Raw genomic sequence first — 14527 nt, 5'->3', positions numbered from 1 at the left:
GGTTTCATACATTTGTGGGACCGTTTCATTGATGACCAGCTGACAATCCCCTTGAACTTGACTTCCTCTGGTAAAATCATTATATTGGAGACTCATCAGAACCTTTCCACTGACACACACACACACACTCCCATAAATGTGCATCTGCATGCATTTGCATGGTCTGCCAATATGAAAGTGTGCAGAGGCATGAGACGTGAGTGTGTGAATGCACATCTGTCTCACCCCCCACCACCGCCGTCCCTCTCACTCCCTCCTCACATACGTCCTCAATCATACTGGCTGACAATTCCAGTTCTGGCATATACAGGGATGGGAGGAGGAGGAGGAGGAGGAGGAGGAGGTGGGCGGAGGTCAGTCAGAGGTTTGAATTGCAAATCTGTCGCCTTCTGTTGGCGTCCAAGCCTTACAGGGCCTTCCCTGTCTTCATTCATGTGTTAATGAGGAGTCAGTGCAGGGGCAGATAGACGGATCGACCAGGGGCCTGCGTGGCGGGGGTGAGGAAGCGGGCGGGAAAAGCAGAGTGATGGAGGAGCGGGCCAAAAGGAAGTTCTGAAAGATAATGGAGACATGATGAGTACGGTTGATGTCGGTTGTTGTCTTTCATCCCAGCGAGGATGAGCTGAAGTGTCTCCACTGTAGAAGAGTTGACAGAGGGAACTGCAGGGGAGGCGGGGGTGAGGGTCTGCTGTAGGTGGGAGTTTAAATGTTTAGTGGTTATGAAGCAAGTTCCTGAGGAGTGATCACACCATGACTGGGTGTCATGTCTTATTTGTTAAGGCGTCTTTAGATTCATGCAGCGTCGGTACAACAGACGTCCGTGGTATTCACTATAGTTAACACGATCAGTTCACAGCTGCTGTTCAGAGGTGGCTATAAAGAGCTACGGTCCACTCTGCACACTTAATGCAGAGAACGAATGAATTCCTTAAGGAGCTGATGCTCGTGATTCAACAACTGTGGTAGAAATGCCCTCAAACATTTAACGTGGCCTCGAACATTTCATTCAAGGCCATTTCATCTTTATTAGTCTTTTTGTGCTGCCCTCCCACCCCAGAAATACAGACTGTTAAGTGGTGCAAGCACTTGGCCAGCTAGGCTCCAGTAGCCAAAAATGAAAATGAGCAACATAGAAAGTAACTGTTTGAAAAAAAGTGTGTGTGTGTATGTATATATATATATAACAGATGTTAGTCCAGAAAAATCTATAACATATGAAGTTAAATGTTTAAAGGTTGGCTAGAAGATAATTAAATGTTAGGCTGTAATGTTATGTAATGTTTTATATATTAAAGGCTAATGTATGTACTAAAATATATTAAAGTTAGCCAAAACATAGGAAAAAGCTAACCCAAAGACAATAAATCATTCCAAAATGACACCTAAAATATATAAACTTAAGCTAGAAATCATTAACCAAAAAAGAGTTTAGCCACAGATATAACAAAAAACTAAGAGAGATGATACAATTGAAGCTACATTTGAGAAAAAAACAAAACAAAAAATAAAACAAGCTTCTTACTTTTACCCAAAATTTCACATTATGACCAAATTGAAACAAAAGAAAAAAAACCACTGAAGCAACATCCATACCATGAGCCACAGTGTTTCATTACTGGCTGTAGAAGGGTGTCAGAAGTTCTGGCTGCACTGCCAGGCACCAGCTCTGAGAGAAGCCTGGGTCACACACCATCAGATGACAATGACCAACACAATGGATTAGCTATAAAAGGGCTGGGGGGTAGAGATTAGGGGTGAATTGATGAGGGTTGGCTGGCAGACAGACAGACGGACAGACAGGCAGGCAGGCCTGGGAGACCCTGGCTCTGTTTCAATAAGGAACATAAAGAGCTGAAATTAACATGTACCATGATACCAAGCAGAGAGAATCCTCTTAGAGATTACATCCATAACATGATACGCCTATGGAACTGTATGGAGAAGGGAGACAAAGAGCAGAGCCGATGATGAGTTTCTATTGTGGTCTCGTAGAGAGGAGCCTGCACTGTTACAGTCCTATTCTTACTCATTTCTGTGATATTTCACAGTGTTCTGTTAGGAAAAAAAATTAATGCACCTCTTATTGTACATTTTCATGTAAGACAGAACATGCACAAGAGCAGATTTTATGTATGACGATGCTGCAACATTCATCGAAACACAAGCCAAGTCACTGCATTGATAATCAAAGATCAAAGATCAAAGAAATGCAGAGTCGCACGGTGTTGGTAATAATTTAGTCAATTAGAATACAAAGAAGAAGAAAGACTAAGAAGCCGCTGCCTGTAATAAACCGAAATGCTCATTCTAACTGCAGCAGGCATCAAACCCGTTTGCTTAATACTGTTTCGATCTTTTTTGGACGTTAAATGTCTCCCTCTTCTGTCTTTAAATGTGTATTACATGAGAACTGCTAATTACTGTACAACTTACACTGTGGTATAGATTGATTATATTATTGTAAATAATACAGTTTTTTAAAATGTCATCAGAAAGGCATCGTAAAATAGCTGTTACAAAATTAATATAGATTAGCCAATATTAGAGTGATATTAGCAAAAAACTTAGCATTTAGCATCACAAGATTAGCTAATAGTAGCCACAGAAAAATGAACAGTGTAAACACAGCATTAATGTATTACACTATTACTAGATTACGTGGAAAATGTGGCAAAGATTATGCCATACTATAGTGAATTCAACTAAAATTATACAAAAAAAGAAGCGCTACAAAATAGTAAAGAAAAAAACGCTAAATAACTTCAGGCTAGCCACCCCCCCCCCCCCCCCCCAAAAAAAAAAAATTAGCAAAAGATGAAAAAAACAAAAACATTTCAATTGTGTTGTAGTATGTGTGTAGGGTTGAGACATGGGACTCAATGAGGCAAGCAACCATTTTATTTGAAAAAAGGTGAGTGGCTTTGTACAGTAAGTAAAAAAACACAAATTCGCTCCTAAATCTTCTTCCTCTTTTTTTTTCTTTTGCTTTTCATCAAGTTTGTCTCATAGACATAACAGAGAAGCCTGCATTCATTCCTGTACAGCGTTCAACAGAGGACACATTAAAAACATCATCATCATCATCATCATCATTCCTCTTACCGCAGCAGATATCCTCTTTGCCCAAAACACAGAATAAAAGTCCCCGTTATTGCAATTATTGACATTGTATCGTTTTTGACTAAATGTCTCCACCTGCTGGATGTTACTACAACATGAGTTTGCCGCTCGTCTTCATTTGTTTCAGTCCAGAAGTGTCAAACATCTGAGATACGCAGCTATAGTTGTTGTAAGACTGATATTTGAGATAAGATTCATGGATATACATCTCTATTTTCATGTATAGATAACCAGTTTGGATATGACAGTCACTTCAGACGTAGGAAACATTTGTTTTGTTTTTTTCTCCAACCAGCGTGGACTCTTCATCGGTTTCAGCCCTTGGTTGAAACGATTGCATAGGCCTGAGATTCTGGCTCTGGTTCACCTCAGGGCCACATACTGTCAGTACAGTCATGATTCAACACAAAACAGTTGGCAGTGAATGGTTATCTTCAAAGAAAGAAAAACATCATCATCTTTAAAGCTCGTTTGATACGATTAAATGAAAAATATGATTGAAAAAGTCATAGATCACATGCTAGAAATGGACGCTGTTGTTGTTCAGCTACAGACTGAAGGCCATGGAAACTGGTCTGAAGTAACTCCAAATACATGTTGGTTTCTTTTTTGTTCTTCAGGAAACTATGTATTATTCAAAGATTAAAAGACTAACCAACAGGAAACTGAGTTTCTGGTCAACTTCCTGTACTTTCTAACCACAGTGTGTGAAGAAGCTACGTCCACTTCCTCTTCAGGCTGTGGTTGAAGTGTGTTTGTTTTAGCTTGACAATCTTTTCAACATTTCCACTGACCAAAAATATTATCGTCACCCAATTGTTTACAGATCCTGTAAACAAAAAAGTTGTTTTTTTTATTTAAAGAAAGTTTGACTTGTGTTCTTAAAAGAAATGCAAATGGACTTAAACTGCAACTGTAACTGTGTCGGTGCTCAATTCAATGTTGTTTTTTAATTCCTTTCTGTTCACTTGTTTCTATTCAAAGTTCAGGTTGTTTTATATTGATTGATTTTAGTTGTTTTTTTTTTGTCACCAATTTAGAGTATGCAGGAACAAATAAAAAACCCCCCCGAGCAACTACAAGTGAATGGCGTTGAAAACCCGAGCAACTACAAGTGAATGGCGTTGTGTTAATTTGCATTAAATTGGTACACTTTTGAATGTCAAACCAGAGCCACCAGGTGGCAACGCTGAACCTTAAGGGATCCCTGCCACTGTTAAAACCCAGAGTAGAAGAAATAAAACATTGCAAGACAGAAGAATGCTAACCAGTAGTAATTAAAAAAAACATATACAGCATTTGAGTATAACAGAGTGAGAACATGGTTTTCTGCTCTGTAACAGGAGGTGCACAGCCACACTGATCAGCACTACAGACCTTAGCACTGGGCAGTTTGACCTGGTTTGAACCAGCTCTGACTGACTCATACAGTAGGTCAGACTGTCGTACCAGCACACTGAAGTCAACGACACATGATACCATTAGTAAATGTTTCATTTGATATTTAACGCAGATTAATATGCCTGGTGTTTAATTGGAATTTAGAGTAAATAAAAACCAAGACATTTATTGAAATGAAAAAACGTAATTGTAACTATGTTTAAACCATAAAATGTGTTTTTTTTTATTTAACATTAGTCAACACATAGGAGTGCTCTGAGAGTGGGTGGTGTTTACAGCACCCCAACAGTTTAAGAATGGGACCTGCAGGTAATGTATGTTAACAAACATGAACCCAAAATTGCTGCATACTCTGCTGTCTGTCTGTAACACATTCAGATGACATCATAGAGAAATTGCTCACCCCTCTGCAAATGTTTTATTACCGTGTCATTTTTTTATGTGGCTTGATACATTTTTAATGGGATCCAATGGGGACGATCTGATCCATATTTAATGAAGGTCTCACGAACACAGTTCCCTCTGAATGAGAACCGACAGATGGTGAAGCCACATCGTCCTTAATGTCCTGACGCCCTTTGTTCATGTCAAATAAATAAGACTTAAAAAATAGGTTAATGTCACATTATTAAAAAAAAAACAGGAATGTAAACACACACACACACACACACATTCATCCTCACAGTCAACAAATCCATGTATGAGTTATTGTGGTTTCTGCTACAGTGTGTGACAGCCATGGAGAGAGTCTGTGTTTGCTAGAGCTGAGATGAACCCTGCAGCTCAGTCTGCCCCCTACAGGCCACCGTAGATATTACAGTAAGATGCATCTCTTCTGCTTGTGTCCGTTTTGTCGGCATTTTTTAATATATTTAACACCGTTAAGTGAAAAAGTCCACGGTCAGTGCAACACATGTGATCAGTGAGTAAACGTTCTCTCCTCAGTGCACTCTCTCTGTTAGCTGCCACGTCGAACATCCTCACCCCCCAGTGTTCATATACTCTTCCACATCATCCTCATCCTCATCCTCATCACTGACCCTCCCTCCACCTGTTTTCATGACATTAAATGTGCGCTCACTGCAGCTAGTGCTATAGCTCACTGTGTCGAACCGGAGGCTCCAGCTTGTGTGACAGGGCAGTGAGAACTTTGTCGAACTTCTCGTATCGCTCCTGCTGACTGCCCTCAGAGCCGCGGCTGCCCCACAGCAGACGCATCTGGAACTCTGTCTGGAAGATCTCCTGGATCTCTGACCACTCCTGGAATCCTGGAGACGGGAACGAGATGGAGAGGGCAGGGAGGAGAAAAGGAAAACAAAAGAGAGAAGAAAGGAGAGAGGAGGAGTTTAGAAAATGACACATTACTTTTTAAAGACTGTTATCGATGAGGTCATAGAGTCACTGTTCCCCTTCATCACCAAACAGTGGACTTCAGTGAAACTAAAACTCTCTCTGACATGAACTCACACACAGGGACCATCTGTGAAACATTAACACCAGCAAAACTGTATCATGTAAGGGTGTGTGTGGGTGTGTGTGTGTGTGTGTGTGTGTGTGTCGAGGTGATGAGAGAAGCAGAGTGAGGTCAGACTGATCGATTCACACATGTATCAGTGAAAACAAAGATGTGAATTGATAGCAACTGAAAGTTCCATCAATAAACCAGTAACAACCTCAAACCAAGAACCGATACAGAGGTTTTAGAGATCAATACACTCAACACACACACACACACACAGTCGTTCTGTGACATCAGCTACGTCTGGGCGTCGCTAATGTGGTATGAAAGCATGATTAGCATTTCAGATACGATAACCAGGACCAGGAGTTGGTGGAATCTTTTGGACAAGAACCTTTGAAAAAGGAATTCCATAAGCTGTTTCAAATTATTCAAAAGATTTTTTTTTAAATGGCAGAAAGCAGTTACATGATGGTGAGTCTTCTTATAAAATTAAAACTTCTCCCAAAATAGCTTGAGGTTGCCACTAATTGTTCTCAAGGAAGGGAAATAGCTCAAATGAAATGAAGACTGCCGCAAAGATATCACCAATAATTTAGCAACACACAACTAAAAAAGACCATAAAGTCACATAACAAGTTGAGCCCACTTAATAATAGCAAATTATTTATAATAAGTATATAAGTTAAAAATGAAAAAAGTTTAGTTTTAGTTAGTCCAAATATGACAACTATATCTCAGAGTTAGCCTAACAATGTTATAATGATAATAAGCCTAAAATGAGTTACAAGTAAAGTAAGAAAAAACTTTTCTGCTAATGCTAAAAAAATGGTAAACTGCAAGCAAAATGACTGATTAAAAACTGATCTAACTTTATCAAGTTAGAAGGATAAGAAGTAGGCCAGATAGATATATTAACTTTAGTGTTTTGACAGAGTGACAAATAAGGACTTGGACGTAGACGAGTACATTTGTTAGCCTGATAGCGACTGTAGAAAACCTGACTTTGTGTACAGACATCCAGACATGTTCACAGTCTCTACAGTACGTCTTAAAAACACAGAAACTCAGTTTTACCCTGTAGCTTGGTCTCAGCATTGGTCCGGTAGATTCCTCCGTGATGTGCAATGGTGCGCGCGGCCTCTAGGTGGTACATGACCACGTCTACACCCACCTCCGCACTTTCCCACGGCTCCAGTGCTTCGCTGAGAGCGACACCACGCTCCAGTAAGGAAAGAACAGGGATGATGTGAGGGAAGGAGATGTTGGAGAGGACACTGGACTCTGGGAGGACAAGGACAGACGTTGGGTCAACACAGACACAAACAAACAAACAAACACATCTCACATTTTAGTGTCCATTTACCTCTGAATTTAATTTGAATTGACAAAATTAACATTATGATTAAGTGGTAAAAAACTTAAAATATAATGTAACACTTTCAAGAAAGTGTATGCTGATTAACACGTAGATAAGGCAATATAGCTAACAGTTAGCCAAAGCAGAGGTAAGCATTTAGCAAAGGATATAGGAAGTTAACCAAGAAAAAGAAAATCCAAAAAATTTAAACATAAGCTAAACAATGATTAAAGAAAAAAGAAAATAGAACAAATTAGCAATAACATAGAGCTAAAGGAGCAACCCACCAGCACTGATTAAAATAATTATTAGTTTATTCACAAATAGCTAAAGGTTATCCAAAAAATAAAGCAAAAATAACTGACAAAAGAAAAAAACACACAGCAAATTAAGGAGATCACTAGACTAAGTTACAAAGCTAAAGGATAACTAATATTGAGTCCATATACTAGCTAAAGGTTAGCCCCTTGCTAAAACTTTCTCTTTTCTCTTTGCTGATGATTTTAAATTCACCTTTTCCATCGTTCATATTCTTCATAAAAGGTTTTAGCTTCTTCTCATACAGAATAGCGCCCTCTGTGTGTCTCTGCCGTAATGTCACCCACGTCTGCTCCAGGCGGGAAATCTGACGAACAATAGTTACATTAGAACCCATTACCAAAGAATGCATACAATAGTTTGTTAATGCATCAGTGGAGCTCTCATGCAGCCGTCAGACCTGTGGTAACTCCAGGGCTCGCATCACTGCAGCAAAGCCAAACATGTTTCCCATGGTGCTTTTCAGCTCAGCTGCCAACTGTATGGTCTTATGGAGGAGCGCCGCTCTCTCCTCTGTGCTTCCTGTGCAGCCCAACAGGTCGACTGCCATCATGATGGACATGGTGAAGAACCTGGAGGAAATAAATAAACAAAAAGACAAACCATAACGTTGTTTCAATTCTTCATTTAAATGGACAGTGAGTGATTACTTATTGTTACTTGATGCCCAATAAAGTAGTAATTATCAAACAATGTGCTACATCACATTACTGTGGAGTGACATCACCAGGTGTGCTGCAGAAGATGATCCAATTGGCCTAAATTGGTCTGAAAACCATTATTTATTTCCTAAAAATAATCTGTCTACATTTGTCTATGCAACAGTTACAGGGAATTCCAATAGGGGGCAGTAGATCGCTATTAAAACTAAGAAAGAGAGAGAGAAACTCAGAACTGCTGAAGATCAACCTATGGCTCTTTCTTCAATTCCTACCAGTACATCTGTGTTGTGTTCAACTAAACAGGCCTGGGTTTGACAGACAGTAAGTAAATTGTGAGTAAACTGGAACTATATCATCGTATTACATGTTACTTACACTGGAGTCCTCGGTTTACAACGTCCTCGACCTATGGCGTTTGGTGATTTACATCACCACCTCCCATATATTTATTTAGAAAGTCTGGTGCCAACATTCCAAATTACCGCGTTAACACTCGCCAACCAGTTTGCGTGGTGGCTCAGTCGTACGCCGTACATTGGATTGTGCTACATTCACTATCTTTTGTTTTATGAACATTTTACACTTCATTGTGGCTCCTGGGCCTCGGTGACACTTTTCTAATGTTTTTGTGTCCTAGATTATGACGTTATCACTGTGTTAGCGTAGGTGAGTGACACACTTATGTAGAGTATGTCAGTTCAAACTTGAGGTGAAAATCGAGTTTCATCTCACCGTAGGAATGGAACTCTGACGTAAGTCAAGGACATTATTTTTTGTTTGGTTGTACTCTGTGGGGGTAAAATATGTGCTTTGGATCAAAATAGATTGGAAAATACTACAAAAGAAAACTGTGACCAGAGAAATCAAATAGCCTGGTCTGAGACTGTAGTAGAAGAGTTTACACCACAATTACCAAGAGCTGAGATTTGTTTTGTTGCCTCACAAGTATTTGTTATCACGTTTTATACTTGTATGTGACTATGAAAGCATTTATCATAACGTTTAAACAGCCAGAGGAAAGTCTGAAGGAAAGAAGAAGCAGTAAAGGTTGAGAAGGTGAAGATAAGAAGGGAGGTCTGAAGACCAGAGATAAGGGACAGGAGAGGAGCTGCAGAGCAGAGTCGATCGATATCTGCATTAATCAAGGGCTAAGTGTGTGGTGCATACACAAGAGAGGAGGGAAGAACTGCCTGTACCTCTCCAGTAGGTCAAGTCTCAGCTGGTGTCCATGAGGAAGTGTCAGTAACTCCAGCCCTGAGGACACTCCCATCATCCTTTGCATCTCTGAGTTGACTCCCAGTATTCTAGCCACCTGTGTAGGGATCAGATTTGCGTCAGACTTTTGTGGTTGTTTGTTGTTTTTTTTTCTTGTCTATAAAAAGAACCTGTTCTTACTGCGCAGTCCACTATGGTGATGTGTTTGGCGGCGGTCTTGGCGTCCACCTCAGCTAGAAGCTCTTTGACCCTCTTCAGCACAGACATCTCCAGCGGTTTGTTTTCAGCAGGCAGGAGGCGAGACTCGAACCTGCAGAGGAGAATTCACACCATTTTATTAAAACGATGACCTCAACCGTCAGGGCTAAAAAAGAATTCCTATCCATTAAAGAAATCCCAAAACATACTTGGACGGTCTGAACGAGGACGCTTTCTCCACCTGTGGTGTGCAGAACATTCCGTCTCCTTCTTCCCTGGCTCCCACCTCCGTCCCTTCTTCCACTCGTAACCGCTCCACATAGCCCTTTGTGGGAGGCTTCGGTGGCCCGGCCGGGCAGGGTCTGAGGTCACAGTAGCTCCCCGCCGTTTCAGACGACTGTGACTGGAAGCTGGGATGATGGGCTGGTGAGGAGTGAGCTGAATGAGAGGTGTGAACGGGATGCTCCGGAGGATTGTTGGCGGTGGAGGGGCTGAGGTGAGGGTCGCTAGAGTGACGCATCACAGGAGAGGGTGGGATCACGGCAAGGACACGCCCCCCTGAGTTAGCTCTCTGTCTGCTAACTAAAAAAAAGAATTGGTAAAATATGAGTACTGTGCGTTTTTGTTCATTTCTGTGTCGTCTGTGTGTTTCCTTACTTGCACTATAAGCAGGAGACATTGGAATTTCCCCAACAGGTGAAAGGGGGCAGCGATACTCCTGAATCTGGTCCATGCTCATGGCACAGTTCCTCATTGCATCCTTGTGGTGGTGGATGGTTGAGGGGCTGAAGAGGGAGTAAGAGTGCAGTTTATAAATGTTCAGGTATGAAGTTTGAAGCCGTCCAGTTGCTAAAGTGAAGCTCACAGGGAGGTGTAACGTCAGGGTGTGGGGGGTGTGGGGGGGGGCACTGGTGAATTGTGTAGAATTAAAAACCTGTGCGTCATCGTAAAGGAAAAATGAGGTCACAGTACACACACATTTCCTGGGTGGTCGGAACAATTTAATAATTATATTTAAATAATGAATCAACTAATTTTATTTAGATTTTTGTGACTATATTATTTCTGTATTTAGATATATTTTAGCTGTTAGCTTACATTTAAGCAAACATTATCCATTTATGCGACGATTCAACTATTGTAGGCAAACCATTAGCTATGTTAGCCATCTGGGCTCATGTTTGTTGTGTGTATGCTATTGCTAGTTATATAGTTATTAGTTATTCGAAAATAGTCTAAAAACCTAAGAAGAAAAAATAAAACATTAACCAAAACCTCATCTTCTTAAGCCTAGCCAAAAAAAAAGGAAAAAAATGACAGTCAGTGGCGCTAAAACTCCACATGAGATCTAATCTCTCTGGATTCTAGATCTCTCTGGAATATAGAGGTGTTTTAGAACCGGGTGGTCCTACAGGGGGTGCTGATGGTGCGTAAGTGTGAAGTGAAGGGAGCAGAGGATTGTGGGAAGTATCCACGTGCAGTAGTTTAGTGTTCAAACACAGATTTTTGTGTCACAAAAACACACCACCTGCAACCGGACACAGGTTCCGGTTCTGGATCAGTTGGTACCAGTGGTGTCTCAGGTGGACTGGGACTGTCTGAGTCACTGAGCATGTGTGTGACATGAAGCAAGAGTTACACAATGATACCAAAACAATACAAAAACAAAGGAAAACGTCCTCCCATGTGGCCCTGACCCGACTCACCTGTGAGGTATGATTTTCTCAGTGGTCAGCCCGTCAGTCATGGTGACGCTCCGCCTCTTGATGTACGTTCCTCTCTGACTGGACGGTGAGTAGGCGGAGCCATGTTTGCTGTTGGACAGAGCGAATGTAGCCTCCAGGTAACGTAGAGGCAGAGTCCTGCTGACTGGACAGTAGATGTGGGCACCACCAGACTGGGAGATGGGTTTACGCTGACCTATGTAGAACCGAATCAGCTCCTGGACCGAGTCGAAGCTGTCGTTCTCTAATATGTACTGCACCTGGAGATGAGGACAACATCGAGTTAATGCTCTTTCCTTGGAATTTTATGTTCCTGCAGTGATTAGCTGGAACTGTTAGAGCTGGTAGGAGGATGAGTTAGTACTTTGTCTTCTCTAAAGCTTTGATGTCTTTTCCAGAACATCTTAATACTAACAAAAAAAAGACGTTTTGTGCAGATTTAAAATCGAATTTTGTTACTACATTTATTTACAAAAGCTCTTTTCTGAACTTTCTGAACATCGTGATGCAACAGTCAAATAAATCTGTTGTAGAGCACTGATCAACGGGCGGCCCGCAGACCAAATCTGGTCCATTAAGCCATCCAATCTGGCCTGCAACTAGATTCCATAATTGTAACTGAGACTTTGATAACTATCAGTAATCCCCACCATAAGAAATAAAATAACTATCAGTAATCCCCACCATAAGATTTGAAAAAAATGTAATTTTTATTTCATTCTGTCCCTCCTGAAAAACATAGCTGATGACCCCTGGTTTAGAGCAACAAAAATGTTAGCACAAATGTTGCTATGTTCTCCAAATTATACTTATTGTGAAAATATATCTACCTAAATAAATAAAAAAATAATAATAAAAAAGTGTCTATATTTTCCATCATATCTACGGGAAGATAATTGAACAGTTTCCACTCACAAAAAATACTTTTACATTTACAGGGAGGCTGAGTGTCCTGAGCCATCTTACACTAAAGCAGGGATATTAAAGTGTAGAGATGTAACTACTGTATAACCTGTTCATACATGTATCTGCACATTATGATTAGTATCAGATTAAAAAAACTCACATTCAAATCAAAATGTCAAGATTTCAAGTAAATTACAAATATCAGAGAGCAAACACAGACTGATGAGGTGATGCTGCTTGTCCTTGAACACACCAGGTCTATGTTCAGAGGTCTGTCGTTATCATGAAATGCATCACTGCAGTTGTAATTTATGGTCAATATACGCCCTGAAGCAGCACAGACTTTATTATATGGCAATTAAAGGCCTTTTAGGCTCCTGTGGATCAGGGAGATGACTCGGTGGTCTAAAGCAAAGATTAAAAAATAATCTTTTTGATACACCAACAATGAGAAAGGACCGTACCTTGGTGTCACTGGATTTGACCAGGACTTTGTTTATGGTGAAATGCAGAACCTCGTTGTTCCATCGACAGGTCAGGACATATTCTCCCACCGTGGTCAGAGAATCTCGCACCAGGAAGTCGCCGTTCCGTACGACCAGCGTCTCTGAGACCTGCGATAGAAGAACACAGTTTAAGACTGTGTTTGAACTGCTGCGCACCCTGGTGTTGAATCGTTAAAATGACTGTCCCGATTATTTATGACACAGCCTCAGGACTAATTCTGTAGCTCAAACCAACACAACAATCTCATTCATTGTCTCCCACTGCCAAAATGACTGTGTTCTATTTAGATACCATCAGAGCTGACAGACACTGTGCTGGAAACAAAACGCTGGAACAACTTCCTCCATTTACTGAGCTCAGCTTCTGTGAAAAATACTCATTAGTTTTGATTTTATTGACAAGAAAAGCTGTCCAGAAGAACAATCCCCTCATCTACAGTGGGTGCAACGGCTCCCGGCTGTTTGTCTTGACAAAAAGCAGATGTGTCTCCGCTGTATGCCAGAAGAAATCATAAATATTGATCTGGAATTTATGTTTTAGCAGATGGTCATATTTCAGACTGAATACAACGTCCCTTTGAAAATAATTTGCAAAGAAAAAAAAGTTGTTTCAAAGTAATGATGTCATAATATGAATTTACTTCGCAGAAAAATACATACAATGACGTATGTTAAAGAGCGTTTATGCACCACCAGGGGGCAGTATATAACCATATGTAATGCCTAGCTTATAAAGTCTGAAAATATAAGTATAGTAAATCAGTAAGAATAATAATGAAATAGACAAATAAAGAAAAATAAATAAAATCAAGTACCAGGAACTGGCTTGGTTTTTTTTCAAACCTCTGAAAAACATTAAATCTCTGTGCATTTAAACAAATCACACAAAAGTACATTAAATTAAAAGAAATGAATGATTTGGTTTCAATGTATTTAAATAAGTGGTTATCAAACTGTGGCATGTGTACAACAGGTGGTACAGTGGTGCTGTCACCAGTGGTGGGCGGAAAATCCAAATCCCATTAAGAAAATAGTGGTGCTGGGCAGAAAATCCAAATCCCATTAAGAAAATAGACTTAGTATATAAGTATACTGGTCTTAGCTGAACAGCCTAGTACTCTGCTGCTGTACTCGAGTTCCGGTCATACTGCGGGTACTTGGAGAGACAAATATGTTTGCAGGTGCTACGCAGTAGGAAAAAGTTTGAGATCCATGGCCATTAAGTGTAAGCGTTAACCTTTTAGGATGGTGGGGATAAACCAGGATAAAGGACGGGGAACAGGGACGGAAGGACGGGATTTAGGAACACTGGTTTACAGCTGTACACAAGATCCAGTCATTAAACCTTATTTACCCAGGGTTTCCCCCCAAAACACTGCACTGGGGCAGATCTATGAATATATGAATATTTTATGTAAATGAACGGAGGGGAGACTCTCACAGATGGCTGATCTGAATCTGTGTTTATTTACAAGTACCCTCCACATGTGCATGTGTGTGTGTGCAGCTGGCATGGCTGTACATGTGGGGATATTCTTCTGGAAATGAACTCGTAGGTAAACCTTGTCCATGTGGGGACATTTTGTAGGTGCCCTGGAGGACAGGGGGCGGGGTTCTTTTCAAGGTCAAAGTTTAAATTGCGCACCAAACATAACCAG

At 40.6% G+C, this 14527-nt stretch overlaps 2 protein-coding genes across 4 annotated transcripts in view; both read right to left on the bottom strand.

Moving 5' to 3' along the window:
- Positions 1 to 14527, bottom strand: part of LOC103389085 (ephrin-A5-like) — a 1154841-nt gene that overhangs the window by 488526 nt on the left and 651788 nt on the right. The gene's annotated exons all lie outside the window — the stretch shown is intronic.
- Positions 4222 to 14527, bottom strand: part of sh2d3ca (SH2 domain containing 3Ca) — a 66968-nt gene continuing 56662 nt past the window's right edge. For all 3 annotated transcript variants that reach the window (XM_025062757.1, XM_025062756.1, XM_017038409.2), the window contains exons 6-15: positions 12828 to 12977; positions 11440 to 11717; positions 10391 to 10518; positions 9943 to 10315; positions 9716 to 9845; positions 9517 to 9632; positions 8059 to 8230; positions 7854 to 7965; positions 7058 to 7264; positions 4222 to 5789 (exon numbers count right to left, since the gene is read on the bottom strand). In XM_025062757.1, coding sequence (XP_024918525.1) covers positions 5614 to 5789; positions 7058 to 7264; positions 7854 to 7965; positions 8059 to 8230; positions 9517 to 9632; positions 9716 to 9845; positions 9943 to 10315; positions 10391 to 10518; positions 11440 to 11717; positions 12828 to 12977 — 1842 coding nt within the window. In that variant the 3' untranslated portion in view covers positions 4222 to 5613. The remainder of the gene's footprint in view (positions 5790 to 7057; positions 7265 to 7853; positions 7966 to 8058; positions 8231 to 9516; positions 9633 to 9715; positions 9846 to 9942; positions 10316 to 10390; positions 10519 to 11439; positions 11718 to 12827; positions 12978 to 14527) is intronic.

The sequence above is a fragment of the Cynoglossus semilaevis genome, chromosome 14 (assembly GCF_000523025.1).
Source record: "Cynoglossus semilaevis isolate Cse_v1.0 chromosome 14, Cse_v1.0, whole genome shotgun sequence".
Lineage (NCBI taxonomy): Eukaryota > Metazoa > Chordata > Actinopteri > Pleuronectiformes > Cynoglossidae > Cynoglossus > Cynoglossus semilaevis.
This window is presented reverse-complemented; position numbering and strand designations above follow the sequence as displayed.